The following is a 21,006-nucleotide window of genomic DNA, read 5'->3' as shown; positions in this document are numbered from 1 at the left end:
TTATTATTTTCATCATCATTATCATTCTCTTGTTGCTCAGTTAAGTTGTGTTTGACTCTAAGTGACCCCACTTGAGGTTTTCTTAGCAAAGATACTGGAGTGGTTTGCTGTTTCCTCCTCTAGCTCATTTTACAGATGAGGAAACTGAGGCAAATAGAGTGACTTGCCCAGGGTCACACAACTAGTGTCTGAAGCCAAATTTGAACTAAATCTTCCTGACTCCAGGCCCAGCATTCTAGCCACTGCGCACCTGCCCAACTGGCACAAGAAATAAATGATCAGACTTTAATTAGCATCACTATCACCATCACAATCCTTTAAATACCTTTATTCTGAAGGGATTATCTTCATTTGGTATTCATAGGTTCTGTTTACTAAATATTTCTAATTCAGAAATTAATATTGGTAGTCTTTTTAGTCTAGGTAGTTCACATAGGGGTAGTTAGGCAGTACAATTAATAGAGTGCTAGACCTGAAATTATGAGGACTTGAGTTCAAATCCAGCTTTAGACACTTACTAGGTGTGTGATCCTGAATAAATCATTTAACTTCTCTATGCCTCAGTTTCCCTCATCTGTAAAATGGGGATAATAATGACACTTCCCCCTGCCAGAGTTGTTGTAATAATAGAATGAGACAATATTTTTATAATGTTTTGCAAACCTTAAAGCACTATATAAATGTAAGCTATTTTTACTATCCTAATTATCTCTTTAGTGATTTCTTAATCTTCTAAAATTAACCAATCACCATGACCTTTGACTATATATAACATTCCTCAGACAATTTGATTTTCTTGTATTTTTAACAGGTGTCAGCTCTATATTCTTTACGTTAAGTCACACCCCACCTTGAAAAGAGATCAAAGAATCATAAAACTAACAGAAAGGATTCACTTTGAGAGCTCATCTACTCCAACAAAACCATAAAAAGAGTTGGAAGCATGACATTTAAAAATTTGAGAAACATAATTTCTGAATAATTTTATTACTAAAAGAGGTCATTGGCACTCTTGAATGCCAAAGACCTCTCATGATGGTAGGCTCACAGTTGATACGCCCTTGGAAGAGTGAGTGTGCCTAACAGTGGCAATCAACTCTGATGGGTTAACAATTAATGAGAGAATGAATATTACAATGAGAGGTGGCCTGTATTACAGTGAAGGTCTTGGGGGTACATGACTTGGATCATCCAAGTCTTGGTCAAAGAGACATCAATTTCCATATTACTTGTCTGTTTTATCCATTTCCATATCACGAAAGAAAGAATCCACATTTTCCTAGACCTGTCTGAGTAAACACAATGAGCAGGAATCCCATTTGCCTAATCTTACTGTCTTTCATTAGATCTTAGCCTGGGTAAGTCTTTGCTCAAGATTTCCCTCACTGGTTGATTTCTGGATGAGGAAGCAGAAAAGGGGAAAAATCTTGGTCCTAATTCAATAATTAGTTATTAAATACAAGAAAGCAATAATTATTTCTCTCATAGGAGACCTTAGAGATCATTTACTTTGGTCTCATTTTACAAATTGAAGAAACTGAAGCTGGGAGAGGGTAAGTGGAATACCCAAGGCCACTCCACATTAATGTATGAGCAGAGACACTAGAATCCAGTCCTCAAGATTCTCTTTTAAATTCTGTCTTCAGTTTGGAGCGCACTTAAGCAAGTACACACATACATGCAGAGTCAATGATTGTGAGCTCCCCCAAAATATTGAGTACTGAAGGCTAGAAACAAGGAGATCAGCTGAGAAATAAAGGATTATCATTCTGGAAACTCTACAGATATTAGGAATAATGAACAGAGAGTTATGGAAATACAACAATCATACTTTCCATTTGCTATTATTCAATGTGCATTTATTGAGTACTCACTGTTTTCTTTGCACAATGGTAAGCAGAAGTAATATATGACACAATCCCTAACTTCATGGGGCTTACAATCTTGGGGCATAAAATAATCAGAGAACAGTTAAGTACTAAACAGTGTGATATTGACTGTAATTGCAGAAAAAAGGTTCCGAAAAGGAAAAGATCAATATGGACTGGAGTAGTAGGAAAAGTTTTTTAGACTAGAAAGTCTTGCAGGCAAGTAGGACTTGAGAAAGAAATCAGTGGATAGAATTGCTTTCATTTCTAGTTTGTAATTCTTCTTTTGAAAACAGTATTTTTACCCCCAAAAGTACAATTTTTACCTTCATGTTTTTTAAATTAACTTAGGAACAATAAATTGGGAAGCAAACATCCATAGTACATACACCAGAAAATACATCCTTCTGTATCTATGTTTGGATTCATCACATTCGTATTACAATCGGATTTTGGAGCCGGGAGGGAGAGCCAAATAATTTTTTTCTTTACTACTATCAACATTCTTTTTAGAGTATAGGTCTTCAAATGTTTACTACAGTTAAAAAGATCACTAGACTTGGAGCCAAGAAAGAACCTGATTTGAATTCTGTTCCCAAAACTTTCTAGCTATTTAACTACAGACCAGTCATGGCCTCTTTGAGTTTCAGTTTACTCATAGGTAAAAGCAGAATAATAGTACTTAACTCCTCACATTGTAGGAATCAAATATGGCAATGTATATAAAATGCTTTGCAAACATTTAAGGACAATAAATGTCAGCCACTGTTATTATATGAAGTTAAACTAAATGCTGTATTTTAAGGATTCTGAAGTACATTGTGAAATTATCTTGGCATGTCCATATAATAAAACCATATTTTCCAACTCCTAGTAGAGTATGAATCTCTCTAAAAACTAGATTATAAAGTCATTTTACCACTCAGAAAGAAAACGAAGTGAACTGTATAGCTTGCTACTTTTACAAAGAAGAAATATTCTGGGGATTCATCACCATAAAATACCATTACGTTAATGTAAAAAAAAAAATCTCTCAATGTCATATGGTAATTTTTCTACCCTACTTTTGTCAACTCCCTGTCTCATTTTGCACAATGACTGTTCTATATCTTTCTTTTTAAGCCCCCAAACCTACATTTTTACTTCTCAGAATTTCTCAGCATCATTCTTTATTCCATCCAACCGTATGGTCAAAAGTAGTTCTACTGCTTACTAAGGCTAACCCCTATCCCAATTATCCAATTCTCTCTAACCTCTTAGAATCTTGCCCTAGAAATCATCCCCTCCCTCCCCTATATCTTCAGTCTTTCTCAGGGTGATAACTGGTTATATAGTCTCTTCTTGAAGACTTCTGAATAAGTAAGAATCCACCTTTCTTGAAGTAGCCTATTCTATTTTTGCATAAATCTAATTATCAGAAAATTTTTCCTGAAGTCAAACCTAAATTTTCCTCTGCAGTTCTACCCATTATCCCTGATTCTGCCTTCTAGCCGCTGTTTTCACATGATAGACTTCCAAATATATTAAGACAATTGTCATATCCTCACTGACCCCTATTTCCTAGGTTAAACATCTCCATTTCCTTTAGCCATTCCTCAGATGACTTGGACTCAAAGCCCTTCACAATATTAGCTGTCTTCCTCCGGACACTAAGCAACTTATCAATGTCTTTCCTGGATCCAGAGTTGAACACAGTGCTCCAGGTCTATCCAGAACACAGTGTTGTTGTTGTTGTTGTTGTTTTGTCATATCCAACTCCCTGTGACCCCGTTTGGGGTTTTCTTGGCAAAGATGCCAGAGGGGTTTGCCATTTCCTTCTCCTGCTCAATTTACAGATGAGGAAACTGAGGCAAACAGGGTGAAGTGGCTTGCCTATGGTCACGTAGCCAGTAAGTGTCTGAGGCCAGATTTGAACTTAGGAAGATGAAGGTTCCTGACTCCAGGGCCGATGCTCTATCCACTCTGCCACCTTGATGCCCAGAACAGAGTACAGTGGAACTATCACTGACTTGTTTCTGGATGTGATGGCCTCTTGCAATGCAGACCAAGATTGCATTAACTGGCTTTACTGGCACATTATGCTGCTCACTCATATTTGCCTTATAGCCCTATAAAAAACCAAGGTCGTTATCAAAAACAAATTGTTGTCTCATATTACCTTTCCCAACCTGTACTTAGTTCATTTTCTGTACCCTCCTAGCATAAGACTTTACATCTATCTCTATTGAATTATCCTTATTAGATTCCTCCCAGTGCACTAGCTTGCCAAGGTCTTTTTGGAACCTCTCATCTAGGATTTTAGCTCTTCCTCTCAGCTTTATGTTGTAAGCTGGGAGCCATCTCTAGTCATCCTGATCTATATCTGGCCACTGCATCCAGAAGGCTCTGGAGGAGAAAGTGAGGCTGGTGACTTGGCACAGCTCTCCCTCACGTAAATCTAGTTCACTTGCGTATCATGGCATCACCTTCCTGATGTCATGGTCCTCTTCGAGAACGAAGGACAAACAACAGCAACATGTTATAAGCTAATTCAATGAGCGTGCCATATACATATGCCTTTATCCGAGTCATTGAAACAAATGTTAAACAGCACAGGATCAATCACAGGTCCTTGGAGCACTCCACTAGAAATATGCTGGGCTGATATCAAACCATTTACGAGTACTGTTTGATTGTAGCCATATCTTGTCTAGTCTTTATCTCTCTATCTCCTCCACAAGGACAGTATAAGTCATTTTATCAAATGCTCTGCTAAAGTCTAGGTAAACGTTTCCCTGATTTTACTAGTTTAGTAACCCTGTCAAAAAATAATATAAGAATAGCCTGGCAGGACCTGTTCTTGATGAAGCCACGCTGGCTCTTGGTAATCATCACTTCCGATTCTAAATGCTCATTAGCTCTCTCTTTAATAATTAATATTTAATAATTCATTTTAGAATTTCCCCAGGAATTGAAGTCAAGCTCACAGGCTTGTAGTTTTATTCTGTAGTTTGAAGGCTATTTTTTGAAAATCAAGACATTTTTCTTTCTCTGAGCCTATTGTATCTTTCCTATTTTCATCAATCTTTCAAATATCACTGACGGTGGGACAGCAATAACAGTTCATCCTGAGGCATATGTCTTTCAATTAACTAAGCAGGTGGTTTATCTAAGCCAGGTATCTGGAATTCATCAAGGACAATAATAATATTGTAATTAATAGTAGTAATAGCTAGCATTTATATAGCATTTTAGGTTTGCAAAGCACTATACATCTTATCTCATTTAATCTTCACAACAACCCTGCACAGTAGGTGCTATTATTATCCCCATTCCACAGATGAGGAAACTAAGTTAGACCAAAGATAAATGACTTGCCCAATAAGTAAATAAAAAAAAAACAACCCAGTATATTGGGGGGTGGGGACAACATAGAAGATGTCACTGAAGGATCATAACTTTATTGCTGAAAGGGGTGCTATCCAAACCCCTTTCTTTTTAATTAAATTATAATTTTTTTCAATTAACAAGCATTTATTTTCTCTCCCTCTAACTTCCCCCTGGGAATAAGGGGAGGGGAACCCTTGTTACAAATACATATGTCAAGCAAAGAAAATTCTCACATTGACCATGTTAAAAAATGTCTCCTTCTGCATATTAGTCTGTCATCTCTCTCTCAGAAAGTAGATAGCATCCTTCCTCATTGGTCCTCTATAATCATGGCTGATGATTATGTTAATCAGACTCCCCAAGTCTTTGGAAGTTGTTCCTTTTTACAATGTTGTCATCGTATAACTTGTTCTCCTGCCTCTGCTCACCTAACTCTGCATCAATTTATACAAGTCTTCAGAGGTTTCTATGAAACTATCCCTTTCATCACTTTTTTTAATGGCATAATGGTATTCTATTACATTCATGTATCATAATTTTTCAGTCATTCCCCAGTTGATGGGCACATCTTAGTTTCCAGCTCTTTACCACCACAACAAGAGCGATTGCTGTAGATTCTTTTGTACCTATAAAACTTTTCCCTCTTTCTTTGATTTCTTTGGAGTAATGGCCCATTAGTGGTATCATTGGGTCAGAGAATATGCACCATTTGGTAATTTTTGGACACAGTTCCAAATTGTTTTCCAGAATGACTGAACCAATTCACAGCTCTACCAACAGTGCATCAAGGGGCCTGCTTTAATACAGACCTTCTAACATTTGTCATTTTTTAAAATTTGTCAACTTTGGCAATCTAATGGGTGAGAAGGGGAACCTTGGAGTCGCTTTAATTTATATTTCTCTTGTTAATCCTACTATGACTTTTCTAACAAATTTTATCACTTGCTATTTGACTTTGGAAATTATACTACTGTTTATAATTCTACTCTCTCATTTACTGTGGTATTGGAGGTATGTCACTTTCCCATTGCTTACAGAATCAGAGACCCTAAAGATGAAGTTACTTGACCAAGGACCCCCAGGTAGCTGCTTCTAAGTAGCACGATGACCTCAGGGCAGTCATTTCAACTTATTAGATTAAATATAGTAGTAGGAATCAGCAAAAAAAACTCCATGATCCCTTTCAACACTAAAATATTCTGATGCTGAAAAATCAGAGTGAGGTTTGTGCTTTAGTTCAGTTGATCTCACAGGGATTTGAAGGAAAAGACAAGGTAGGTTTTTTTTTTTGGTTTTTAAGAGAGTTTAAGATTAAAGTGGAAGCCTAGGGTCTTTGGAATTGAGTTTTGAGAAAGTTTTCATGCTTCATCTTAGAGCTCCTAATTCAGCAAACACTCAAAACCCAAATCTGATCACAAGTCACTTTAACTGATAATTGTTGTTATTTCTCTAGAAAAAAGGGGCAAAGTAGAACAGTTTGCCTGCTTTTCAGTGGCCTTAGGAAAGCATCAGACATTTGAGCACATAATTGGAAAATGTAATCCATCTGTACTATTTTTAAAATAATCATGTGCTCACTAGAAGTAACACACATTGAGGTGGAAGTGGGCTTATGTTTAAAGACATAGACAAGGAATGTCTTATTCTCTTCATGCTCTGTAATATGGATTTACTGTAGGGTAGATTTAGTATCAAAGTTAAAATTGCATTTTTATCATCCCCAAAAGACATATGTAATGATTTAGACTTTGCAGCCTACAACTTACATGTTAAGAGAAGCTACTTTTATGGCACAAATGCCCTTCTTTGTTACTTACAAATAACTATATTCAAAGACACAAAGCCCAACTGTTGTAAAAATATTAGTATGCAGATGCTCTTGTGTTTTGTTAATGCATTTGATTAAGCACAATGTATTCATTGTTTTCCCTTTTCATTTTGCATTAATTTATATTATGGCACAGAGTATAGAACACAGCTAGTGATTCACATGTTTTTCACTATTTCTTTTGCTTCTACCACCCATAAGGGCCATTTCCACCATATAAAATGTAGCTAGGAGTTATCAGTTACAAAATGTTATTCCATATTAAGTTCATGATTATTTTACATTAGCACACTTAGTAGATATTCAATAATGTGAAAGATTATGCTAACAAAAATAAGACACAGCTCATTAAAATGTCTATTTTGGTAGGTTTTAATCAGCAGTAGTCACAATTTAGACAAAACTGTGATATCAAACTATCCCATTTCCCTGCATCTCTTTTTCTTCATAGTCTTCTTGAGTTGAATGACAAATTTCTAAGTCATATGAGATGAGGTTGATACCTAAAAGCAGTTTTTTTAAACATAACATAAATTTGGATTCAGACTTCTGGGTTGCTACTGTTTACCAAACTATTTTTGAGTGATGGCATGTGTTGCCAGCTTAAATGTCTGGTGTAGATATGCAACATCTGTTTGAAAATCCTAATTTGCATTGAAAATGGAGTTTGAAATATCAGTAAACAATAAATTTTGTCCTTGTGTGGACTCTTTCCCTATATGATTTTGTCCAAGTCATTTGGAATTATTTCTCTTTCATAGAGATAGACAAATAAATAGATAAATTATGTAATATGTACTTCAACACTTAACCTGAGCAAAATACAGAAACAAATAAGATAATTTAGGGAAGAAAAAAATCTAGTATTGATATTTAAAAGCTGCTACATTTTACTTGAATTTTTCATTTTAATTATCCACATTTTTCACCTGTTAGTTCATCTTTACCCATGTATACAAAATATTTTTAACTGATTAACAGATATTTATTATTGTTAACTGTGAGCCTTGTAGTAGTTGTAAAGATGTTAAATAATACAGTATCTTGTGTTAGAAGTGTATTTGTGTAAGTATAAAATCAATTTATGAATAGGGACTTAGTAAGTACCCCTCTATACTAAGCAATATGCAGGGTGTTAGAGATACTATGACAAAAAAAGAAAAAGTTCCTGCCCTGAAGGAGTTTACACTCTATCTCATTTGATCTTCACAACCTCTCTGAGGAGATTAATGGAAGTATAAGTTTGATTCAGTTCAATTCAATTAACCAAATGAGATTGAAGGGAAGCCTCATGGTATAATGAAAAAAAAATGCTAAACTTGGAATCTCAGGATATGAGTTCAGATCTTAGCTCTGCAACCTACTATCTATGAGGCCTTGGACAAGTTATTTAACTTCTCTGGGCCTCAGTTTCCTTACCTATAAAAAATGAGGGGGTTATACTTGATGATCTCTAAGGTCCCTCCCAGTTCTTTATATCTGATTCTATGATTAAATAACAATGATAAATTTCATTTTTATATTGATTTAAAGTTTTTCAAAACTCTTTACATATATTATCTCATTCAAGCTCACAGTAGTTTTGGGAGGTAAGTAATTTATATATTATTTTTCTTTTACAGATGATGAAACTCAGAGAAGCGAACTAATTTCCCTATGATCATACAGTTAACTTCAAAAGTAGGGTGAGATAATGAGGTTTAAAAAAAAAAAAAGAATAACGGGGCAGCTAGGTGGCGCAGTGGATACAGCTCCAACCTTGGAGTCAGGAAGACCTGAGCTCAAATTTGGCATCAGACACTTGACACTTACTAGCTGTGTGACCCTGGGCAAGTCACTTAACCCTGATTGCCTAAATGAAAAACAAAAAATACAAAATACAAACCAAAAAAAAAAAAGGATAAGACTATTCTCTCTCTCAAGAAATACATAGACTTATTTTGGAAAAAAGCAACCTAATATGTACTCCCTCTTGAGTTACTTCCCCAACTCTCATTTGTCTTAGCAGACTGGGTTTCCACAGGGTGGCTGACTACTTCTCCCTTCAGGGTTTTAGGAGTAATTCTCAGGGGTTGAGGTTTACTGTTGCCAATAAACTTCCTCTTAGGTTGTTCTTCCCCACTATCAGTGAACCAGTTGACACCATTTACCTTTTTTTAAAAAAAATATGGTAGGGGCAGCTAGGTGGCGCAGTGGATAGATCACTGGCCCTGGAGTCAGAAGGACCTGAGTTCAAATTTGGCCTCAGACACATAACACTTAACTAGCTATGTGATTCTGGGCAAGTCACTGAACCCCAATTGCCTCACCAAAATGTGTGTGTGTGTGTGTGTGTGTGCATGTGTGTGTGTATGGTTGGTCACCCAGAAGATATGGCAAGGACAGAAATTGCAAAATATCCTCCAAGTCGGCACACTCTCTCGTTACATATAAATTTACTCCATTGGGAAAGTGAGTTCAGATTTGAAGTATACATTTAGGGAATACATGGAATCAGGGGTACCCCATGATTAATGGACCTAGGAGGCCTTTTCTATCCTTGGAGTCACCACCAAATTTATTTCTTGGTATAATCTCACCAGACCATGAGTTGCTCTCATATTCAGCTGAGCTAACTTCTTGCAGGTTGCAGGCTCTTGGTTGACAGGTCAATCTACTGATGGACTAGAATAGGCAAGTAACTCCTAAGAGCCAGCTCCTCACTAGATTCAATTACTGCTGCTACTAGCTCTGGTGGTCTCTGTTATTTAATCTAGTAGTGCATGGTTCTTCCAGCCTTTCAAAGTTCACAAAGTCATAATCTGAACCATTCCATCTCTAGATTCTCATTCACTTGTAATTAAGAGAGAATAGATTCATGCATTCGGGGATACATGGCAGCCAGGTGAAAGAACAGACTACTTCTCCCCCAACTGGTGTTTCACAACAGTCCTCTCCACTTAAAAGAGATCATCTACTTGAACCTTTTGTACCCTCAGTTTAGGCTCAGCCTTTCTACATCATCATTCCTTCCGGTTCTTCAACCAAACAGAAAACTCTTTTTATTTCACAGTACTGGCCCCTCTTTCACTCATGGCCAGAAGGAGGCTTGCCAAACTTTCTTATGTTGGATGAAACCAGGTAGGAAATATTGTTCATGCTCTGATAACCCACCTGGGAGGACCAATTGAAACATACTCTAAGGACTGGACCCTTTTTGGCCATTCCCCAATTATACTGCCATGAAATGTTTAAGATCACCTAATTGTTGTGTTAGTGGCTAAAAATATAATAGAGGAAAGAGAAATCAAAACAAATTAGAGATAGGTGATGGATGGATGAATAGATAGATAGACATCTGGATAGATACAACATTTATTCAGTGCTTCCCATATGGAGTTGACACAGAAGGCTTTATTGTAGAAGCAGGTCTTAAACTGGACAAATAAGAGTTGATCACAAATGGGATATAAAAGATGAAAAAAGAGAAGAGTCAAAAATGATTATAAGGTCTCTAACCTGGGAGACTGAAGTAATGGTTTTACAACTACTAGAAATGAGATATTGGAAAAGGGAACAAATTTTGGTAATGTGAAGAAAATTTGATTTGAGTTTGTTTTAAGTTGGTGTGGCATAATTGAAAGACTGTTGGACTTGGAGTCAGAAGGGATCTTGGGTTCAATCCCCACTGTGATACAGTACGTATGAGACCATTTACCAGTCACTTAATCTTTCTGAGCCACAGCTTCATCATCTTTAAAAGTGGGATAATGATCTATTTTTTATCTACCTAACAGCATTTCTTGTAATTAGTTTCCCTTTCTCAATTTTCCTCCGTATAGTTGACAAAGTGATCACTCCTCTTCTCAGAAAGTTCCAATGGCTTCCTGTTGCCTTTAGGATAAGATAGAAACATGTTTGGCATTTAAAGCCCTTTACAATCTGGTTCCAGTCTATCTTTCCCAGACTTATACATGCATTCCCCTTCATGCACTCTCTGGTCTAGTCACAAACTAGCCTCCTTGCTATTTTTCCCAAGTGACATTCCATCCCTTGCCTTTATACATTTGCATGGGCTGTTCTCTGTATCTGGAATGCGTCACCTCCTTATTAGAATCACCACCTGTTAGAATCCATAGCTTCCTTTGAAGCACAGCTCAAATGCTACCTTCTACATGAAGCCTTTTCTAATGCCCCTCACTGGTTGTACTCCTCTTCCCAAAATTTAATGTGCATCAAATATACGTGTGTGTGTGTGTGTGTGTGTGTGTGTGTATGCCATATTTACTTATGAGTGGACATGCTGTTCCCCCACTAAAGCATAAACTTCTTTAGGACAGGTTCTGTTTCATTTTTTAATTTTGTGTCCCCAGTGCCAAGCACAGTGCCTGACTTAATAAATGTTTATTTATTGATTGATTTACTAATTTATCAAATATATCAAATTTACTGATTGATCAAATGACATAATATCCATAAAGCACTTTGTAATGCTTAAGGTACTGTGTAAAAGTCATCTGTGTTCAGTGTGAGATATGTTGAGTTTGAAGTTACAGTAGACCCTCTAAGTAGAAGTGTAATATATGCCATTGGAAATTTGGGACTGAGTATGGATGAAAGGTTATGATTGAAGAGGTAGATTTAGGAGTCAATCACCTCAAAAACTGGAAAATAGATTATTTCACAAAGGGTAGAAGGTTGGAGAGAGAAGAACAGAGGTCCAAGGACATTGACTTTTAAGAAGCAGGATCATAGAATTATGGAAGGACCCTCAGAGTTCAACCTCTTATTCAGTTCATATCTCAATAAGAATCTTTTCTACACCAAACCTGACAAGTGGTCATGTAGCCTTTGCCTGAAGATCTCAAATGAGAGAGAAACCACTACCTCCTAAGGTAGCCCACTTTCACTTTTGGAGAGGTCTGATTGTCAGGAAGTTTGATGACATTTTCCTAAATGGGGTCAGAAAGAGTTGGACACAACTGAAGTAATAAATAGGACAAGAGCAATTGGAAGCAGAGGGAGAAAAATAAGAAAATTCAGTGCCATGGAAACCATGAGAAAATAGACTTTCAAGAAGCAATCAATTGTGTCACATACCCAAGTGAAGTAAAGGAGAAAAAGGAAAAGGCGAAAGATTTTAAAAAAGAGGGTCCATTAACTTGTTTAAATGATGTCATTGGTAACAAGCTATCCAATGGGGGTAGGTAGGTGGTACAGTGGATAGAGTACCAGCTCTGGAATCAGGAGGACCTGAGTTCAAATATGGTCTCAGATACTTGACACTTATTAGCCTGGCCAAGTCACTTAAACCCTATTGCCTCTCAAAAACAAAGCAAAAAAAAAAAGTGTATGGAGGAACAAGCTATTTGAATATACTGGTGAATGTGAACATCAGATTGCCAGAGTTTGTTTTTTACTTTTTCATATTAAAATACCTTTTAATTTATTAGAACATTAACTATGTTCTATGAAAGGTTAGGGGTTAAAAGAATAGATATAGGATACCCATTTTACATGTTTTGGGAGTAAGAAGAAAGTAGAAAAATTCAACAGTCGCTACAAAATTGAAAATTTAGAATAATCTTCCTTTTGCTTTTCCTTCAGAAAACTTAGAATAAAGGCATATAGTCCCAAGGCCTCAATGTGATAATACACAGTGAATTGGTTCAAGAGAAGAAACATTTTAAATTCAGAGTTACAAGTTTATGTAGAGAGCATTACATGCCTAGTTCACAGGCTCATAGATTTAGATCTAGAAAGGAATTTAGAGGTCACCTGGTCCAACTTCATCATTTTACTAGTTGAGAAACTGAGGCCCATGAGGTACCTACAGATATTAAATGGTAAAGCTGGCATTTTATTGATAACTCTGATTCCAGATCTATCATTCTTTCCTCATACCAGGTTGTGTTTTCTTCCCAAGGTACATCAATGTCTTGAAACAATGTTTCTTTGAAATGTATGTATGAATGAATGTGTTTAGGCTCTCAATTCTCTCCAAAATTTTAACAAGTTCCTATTGATCACAATTTTTTGTCCTTCTATTCCTTTGCACTCCTCTTGAACCTGCCTTTTACCACCATTGGAGCCCTTCATCTTCCCTGTTCTCCCACTCCATAACCTCAGCTCCTACTTCCCTTCCATCCCTGCACACTCTTGACTCCATTTCAGCATTGCACCCCCTTCCACTTTTAAGTCCCCCACTCTATTGTTCTGCCATACTACTTCCCTGTTAATCTCTAGCTATAGGTAAATCCCACCATTTTCTGTTCCTATTCCTGAGTGTTGCTAGAAAAAAGTGACAGAACTTTGCCAGCTGGATCCACTAGAAACTGAACTTGGCTCTCATGGTAATCTATCCTCAAACTTCATAAACCCCACCCTGCCCACCACCCTTCTCCACCTCTCCTTTCTCAGCAGATGGCATTGTCTTATACTTTATCTAAAAAATCGAGTCAATTGAGGGTCAGTGCCTTACTGGGAGTCAACAGGGCATAGTGGAAAGAGTACTGGACCTAGAATCAGGAAAGACTTTTTTTCCAATCTGGCCTCTTAACCATTTCTAGTTATGTCAGCTTCTTTATCTGTAAAATGTGAATAACACCTAGTGTCAGTCTCAGTTTGTTGTGCAGATGAAATGAGATAGTGTATATGATGTGTGTATATATACCCACATATATATTTTCTGTGTATATGTGTGTGTGTGTATTTATATATATAATATTATTTCCTCTCCCTCATAACATTCTTATCTTCTTCCCCTCTTCTTTAAGGTAGCCCTCCTCCTTGTCAAAGCTAACATTTACATTTGTCCCACTAATCTCAGCTATCCATTGTGATTTGACTTCTTTCCCTACAACTCTACTGAAACTGCTGTCTTAAAAGTCAGTAATGATCCCTTAATTGCCAGAATCCAGTGGACTCTTCACAGTGTTCAACCTCCTTGACTTTTCTGCATCATTTGATGTGGTTGAGACAATCAATGCGCATTTATTTAGTACCTAGTAGTTGTTAGACACTGTGCTATGCAATGGCAAAACAAAGACAAAAATGAAATATCCTATGATCTCAAGAGGTTTATGTTCTATTATATGTTTTATCTAGTCTGCTCTTTGGCAGTGCATCCAGCTTTGGCTTCTATGATGCTGGTATGTCCTGAGTTCAAATCCAGCCTCAGACATTTACTAGCTGTGTGACCCTGGGCAAAACACCTAACCTCTGTCTGGCTCAGTTTCCTCAACTATAAAACAAAGGAAATTGCATCTATCTCACAGGGCTGTTGAGAATTATTTGAGGTATTATAAGTTATAATTAGTTTGAAAACCTGTAGATAAATGTTATAGGTCAAAAGACATAGGAAGAGAGTAACTGAGTTGAAATTGACTTCTTTTCTCTAAAACCTTTGAGGAGCATGTCCTCAGGAGAAATACAGCTTTTTTAAAAACAATTTTTTTTAAGTTGACAAATGGTGGCGCACAACGTGAAAAACCCCTGCCACCCTTGAACTCTGCCAGTTGACCCAGTTTCATGGTGGTCACTAAGAATCATTAATTGTCCTATGAGAGAGGCCAACTATTGGAGTTTGGGGACTCAAGAATCCCAAATGTCTTCTTCCTAAGACTACATAAAAATGGAATGGCAGAATAAATACAAAGTTGAATATTTAACCGGGAAACTTTCAAGTGTTCAATGTGATTATCTGTAAAGGAGGCTATTAATATATTTTTAATGTGTGTGTGGATAATTTTTAAGCAATAATTATGCAACACCATCATAATAAAATTCATCAGTGTGTCTTACCTGCCTGAATATGCTTATGTCAGCATTCTAAAGGACGTGTTTGATAACTGTTATATTTGGGCAGTTTGTTTCATTAGGAAGCGGTGCTGCATCTTACTCAGATTTTCACTGGTTGATTCTTAGGCCCTACTTCTGCCCAAATCCCCCAACAGGGTGATTAATTCTAGGACAATTTTTCAAAAAGCAGCTTAGGAGGTGGGGTGCAATTTCATGCAACGACCCATATTCTATGGATTTTGTATGAAATAACTAAGTCAAGACAAGTCAAAGAAAGCAGCATTGTTCTAACGCCCTGTTTTTCACAGGCCTGTATTCATATCTCATCCTTGTTGTTTGCAGGAGAGGCAGATGTGAACCAGAACAATGGACCCTCCTCTAAGGGCACAGCGGTGACAGACTCCAAGAGTACAGCGGACCCAAAGAATGCCTGGACCAAGGCCAACCCAGCTGACACCGTGGGTCGCCCCCACTTGATCCGCCTCTTTTCCCGAGATGCTCCAGGAAGGGAGGACAACACCTTCAAAGATCGGCCCTCAGAGTCAGATGAGCTTCAGACCATCCAAGAAGACAGTGCAGCAGCTTTGGAAGGCTCAGAGTTGATGGCTTCACAGAAAAGATCTTCTCAGAGGCACGGATCAAAATACCTGGCAACTGCAAGTACCATGGACCATGCTAGGCATGGATTCAACCCGAGGCACAGAGACACGGGTATACTTGACTCACTGGGCAGATTCTTTGGAGGTGACAGGGATGTGCCCAGGAGGGCCTCAGGCAAGGTGAGCTCTGAGGAATAGAGGGACCACAGCAAAATGAGTGCTCATTCATTTTTAAATTAAGAAAGCTAAGAGAAAGGAAAAATAGGAAATAGTTGAACTAAGTCACTACCGTGGAGCAAGGATTAATTTAACCAGCAGGCAGTGGGTATTCATTGGGCTTTATGCAATGCTGCCTGCTGCTTTAAAAAAAAATAATAATTAATTAATTAACAGAGCAGCACAAGGAAATGTTCCTGGCTTGCTGCTTAGGACATTTTCACTTTTTATCCAGTCTTCCACCTAATGAGGGCTGGAAATCAGGGTGGGGCCAGGAAGCCTGATAATTTTGTGAATCCCTGGTTTGTAGTGGGGGATAGAACCTAAGGGACAGGATTCTTGGGCAATGCAGAAAGAAATTACCATGTGCTTTGGGAGTCTTTTTTGTGATCATTATTCTACTCCCTACATACCCTGATCTTTTCTCATCTCCATTGCTTGTCGGAACAAATTATGACAGCTTTCCTCTGACTTTGCAATGATGAAAAGGGGAATTGGAGGAAGTCTGTTGAATATACTCCTGAAATCTCTGATATGTTATATGTAAACCTGCTTTTTTCTTTCTCATCTGTTAGTAGGAGGGAGAAATGTCTATATGTGTAAATCTTAAGTGTATTATTCCATAAATGGAACCATAGAATTTGTGACCTTTGGTGAATGAAAATATATACTTAGTAGACAAAACTGTATGCCAAGAAATGTACCTGTTGTGTAGCACAAGGAACACATAGGCATGTAATGTTAGCCCTGATGGAGCTCCCTGTTCTTGCTTTTGAAGGCAGGGATGAACTGAAAGGCCTGCAGCTGTTACTGAACTAAGGAGCTGGTTCCCAGATAGCAGTTCAAATATTTTTTAAAGTGATTTTCATTTGATTTCTGAATGCTGAGCTTTTGTTTGTTCTCCAAATAAGTGCCTGAGTATTGACAACTGTCTCTTAGAATGTAACTTTTCCCATGAGTGTATATTGTGTTTATGACAGTGTTTTTTGACCTGTTTTTAGGGCTTTGATGGAATGTTAACAAAAAAAAAATCTAATTCCTTCCTGTGTAACAACATCTCTCTCTAAAGATGATAGTAGTGGTGTCATAGTAGTCATTACTCTGGGGAGGATGATAGGATAGCATCTTAGCATTTCAAAGGTGAAATTCCCTTCAGCCTACACTGAAAGTTTTTAAAATTTGATTCAAGATTTTGAAGGTAATGCTACAGTGCTTCATTGTAATAGTGTATGCCTATTAGAAGTCCATTGTAATCAATAAAAGGTGTACATTGGACTTTATGTATGCATGCCAATTTCATTTTTGTATTGGAACACCAAGTACATTCATTTATATAATGGGTCTGTTCAGTGCCAATACCACTATAAGCATGGTGTCTGTCATCTTCTCTTTTATTTGTAAATGATACTCAGAATAACCCAACTGCTTATTGAATTCATTTTCTGGTTACTATGCTACAGTGGCTGTTTAAGCAGGCTTTTTCTGAGGCTTTCTTGGACTGCCTTCCTGCCCCTGCAACAGTAGTCATGATATCTGACCCACTTTTAAAGCTGATGACAATTTGCAGTGGTTTCCAAAGAACAACTCTTAAACCACAGAGACTGCTGTGGATTCAGGCTGACTAACTCAATTCTTGCCATTATGTTAAGTACTATATTCAAGAATATCACCAGTTTTGAAACTCACATTTTTCTTTGTCGCTCAAGGGAGCAGGTAAATTGCATTTAATCTTATACATGAAAGATTAAGCAGCTGGGTCTTACATATTAGAAAATAAATTTCACTTCTGTAGTAGTGGTTTAAGCTGGATATAAATTGTGGCTTTGTTTATAAGTCATTGTGAAAATGTACCTCAAACTGAATCTTTGCATATACATTTAAAGATTTAAGTCTGTGCCGTGCTTATACCCGGGTAAATCTTTAGTAATTAGTCATTTGAATGCTGCCAGTGTCTGAAGGAATCATTCTCAACACAAAATACTGCTTACAGACTACCAAGTATCATGGATGAATCTTCTAACAGATCTTTTCTTTGATCTTTTTTTTTTTTTTTTTTTTTTGGCTAGGCAGTGGGGTTAAGAGACTTGACCAGGGTCACACAGCTAGTAAGTGTGATGAGTCTGAGGCCGAATTTGAACTCAGGTCCTCCTGACTCCAGGGCCAGTTCTCTATCCACTGCGCCACCTAGCTGCCCCCTTTTCTTTTTTTTTTTTTCCCTTAAAAAAAGCTTTAAAATAGCTGCTTTTTAATGTTTGAAATACCTATTCTAGCAACTGTAGAATGTTGGCTGTGGGTGATTTTTGGATCATCATCCAAGAACAGCAGTAATTTGTTATAATTTATAGCTGCAGAAACAGGCAAGTTCATTAACCCCACACTGTTAAACAGTTCAGTGGAGTGTCATTGGCTGAAAACGTAGAAGTATTGGCAATATTTGGTGAGACTCAACTCTTATGCTTTAGATTACTCGCTTATTTTGAATAATGCAAAAGTAAGCCTAATATAGCTATGCTCACAGAGCCATTGTGAGACTCTGGTGTATTTATTGGTGGTGATGAGTGATTAGAGTCATGGCGTTGTTTTGTTTGGTTTTTTTTGTTCTCCCTGGAAAATGAAAACAGGATCATATTAATGATTAATCTAACTGATATGAAAATATTTCAGTCTTCAAGGCTTTCAAAAATCAAGACAACTGGAAAGGGTAGCTGTGGTCACTAACCACATCTACACATTGGCCAATTTTTTTTTCTTAGAACTTGTAAAATGAGTGGATATAATAGCAGCAAAGCTCACTTTACAGTAGAGCTACAAACCACCCCACCTGTGAAAAAGGTATCTATTTCAGAGGAGTTTGCAGGAGGATTGATGGTTAGTTGATTAGAAGATATTTCCCAGTGACAAGATTTTGCGCTAAGGCACTAAAAAGGAGTCAATGTGTTGGTTTGTTTGTTTTGCCCTGATCTCTTCCTCTTCCACCTCCCTCCCAGTGACCATATCATGGTGCCACTTGGTGCCATGTTCCAGAACTACCCACACCAGGAACATGGAATGTACTAACAACACTTGCCCTTTGTAAGGCCAATGAGAGCTGACATTCAGGGAAAGTGCATTACAAATTCCCTGATTTGACATATTCTTTTGATAGGCCGAGATGAAGCAGGTTTAACACATAACAACCCCCTTTGTTGTAAGACAAGGGAAAAGAATGACTCTTGTTCCCTTGAGGGAAGAGGTTCTCCCATCTGCTGGAATGTTGGAACAATACAAAGAATGGGTAGGAGTTTGGGGTAAAAATAAAATTTAACTCGGCTTTTATATTGAAGGAGATTGCCTTCCTAACTTCAATTATCTATCTGTCTTTTCATTGTATGCCACCCATTCTAAATGGCATGCTAATTGACCTCATACTAATCAGTTCAAACATGACTAAAGCTTGAAATATTACATATAGAAACTGGGTTTGTTTGTTTGTTTCCTTGACACTAGTCAGATAAAACCGTAGTTACTGCCCTTGGGAGTGAAGAACAATGATACAACACCACACAAATGATTAACACATCAGAATACAGGGAATACATACTCTCCATCATTTTTAAGTGACTTCTTTTTCCCTCTTTTGAAACTGCATTTGTATTGGTGTGGGGAGAGAAAAACCTTCTAAGCTGAACAAATCTTTCTCAACTGTGTTTTATTTTCCTTAAAATCTCTGTGTAAAGTAAGCCTTTTTCAGATGTTTTCTATATTCTGTTGCTATATTATGTCTATGTGAACTTCAGGACACAGGATAAGAACATTTTCCTTTTTTTTTTTTTTTTTAATTTTGCCAATGTATAGCCCACTTTCAAAAGCATCCTTGCAAATTAATTCACTTGAATTTTTTTCCTGATTTATTTCCATTTATTTCCTGCTGCAGTTGGCTTTTGGTTCCATGATGGCTTATGTTAACATCATGCTACCTTTTGTAAGTCTTGTCACATGCAACATTGTAGCATTTGAGAATAGCTTAAAGAACATCAATTTTGAAACTCTCAACAGATCACTTCGGTATAAATTCCCAAGTCTAGCTTCATCAGCTTGTTTGTCATCTTCTCATTTTGCTGCTTGGTGAGTGGAGCAACATTCATCATTTTAACATTTTATTTTTGTTATGGTTTTTTTTTGTTTGTTTGCTATTTTGCTAATATTGGTATCATCTACCAGGCTTCATTCTCTTCTCTCCTGTACAGTAGTGTATATGACACCAGATTGATTCCTGCAATTAATGGGCTAAAATGGGTAGTACACAGCAACTCAAAGCATGTGTTTGCCAAAGGATTGCCATGAGAAATCCTTTTGAAGTAACAAATGTCTAGGGGGTTATTTTATCCACTAGCCTCACACAGATATTTTTGAAGTTTCTTATTCAATTTCCTTGTGAAGTAATGTCATCTTAAAGAAGTTATTGATCAGTGGTTACCCAAAACTTTGGCTCAACTGCCAGAAATTGACTTGTCTTTCCATTACCTCAGTTGCCTATTGTTATTTAAATAGAACACAGTTAAAACAGACTAGATTGTCATTGTATTGGCTGTTTATTTGGGTATATTTGCTGTTTAAATGGCAAGCATGTAAATGACCTCTGTATTTAATGGTACTAGCTCTGCGGCCATTGTACTACAATGTGATTTTGGTTTGATTCTTTGCTTTATAATAAGCTTGTGCATTTATTAAACTGTTTAACAGAAATGGTGTACTAATTGCTTCCTTTTTAAAATCACTTCATTTGGTATAACAACAACAAAAACCCATTCATTCAGGACACCAGATGACTTCCTTGAGTTTCGAGTTGTATTTTTATGACCTCAAGATATATCTTATCAACCACTTAGAAAAAGAGATGAGCATTTGTTGGTTATAAGGGTCTAACCTCTAATCACGTCTATAAACTTAAATCAGAATATATCACAGATTCCTTGATGCATTATGTATTTACAATCATCATTTTTGTTCACATCAACAATTCTGAGTGTTCAAATAGTTGTCATTATGACTATATTTTTTTCAAGCTGTTTAGCACTAATTTGCATTATAGAATGCTCCTATTCTTGTTCTTAACATACTGCCTTGCACAGTAGTGGCACAATAAATACTTATTGATTAATTTTGAATGAATGAATGACCTCATGGTCCAGCTAGGTGAGTAAATATTTTTCTCTGGCATGAAAGGCAATGAGAGGCAACCTGATGTAGTGCATAGAAAGCTAGCCTTGGAGTCAGGAAGACCTGGGTTCAAGTCCAGCCTCTGACTCATACTAGCTGTGTGACCATGGGCAAGTCTCTTGACCTCTCAGTGACCCCAGGCAACTCT

General features: G+C 37.1%; 1 protein-coding gene across 7 annotated transcripts in view; it reads left to right on the top strand.

The window, feature by feature from the left end:
- MBP (myelin basic protein) overlaps window positions 1-21,006 on the top strand; it is a 207,851-nt gene that overhangs the window by 145,616 nt on the left and 41,229 nt on the right. For all 7 annotated transcript variants that reach the window (XM_027852330.1, XM_027852328.1, XM_027852331.1 and 4 more), the window contains exon 4: window positions 15,187-15,623. In XM_027852330.1, coding sequence (XP_027708131.1) covers window positions 15,187-15,623 — 437 coding nt within the window. The remainder of the gene's footprint in view (window positions 1-15,186; window positions 15,624-21,006) is intronic.

The sequence above is a fragment of the Vombatus ursinus genome, unplaced genomic scaffold (genome assembly GCF_900497805.2).
Source record: "Vombatus ursinus unplaced genomic scaffold, bare-nosed wombat genome assembly UNPS02009573.1, whole genome shotgun sequence".
NCBI classification, from domain to species: domain Eukaryota; kingdom Metazoa; phylum Chordata; class Mammalia; order Diprotodontia; family Vombatidae; genus Vombatus; species Vombatus ursinus.
Note: the sequence above shows the minus strand (reverse complement) of the source record. Positions and strands in the feature narration are given on the sequence as shown.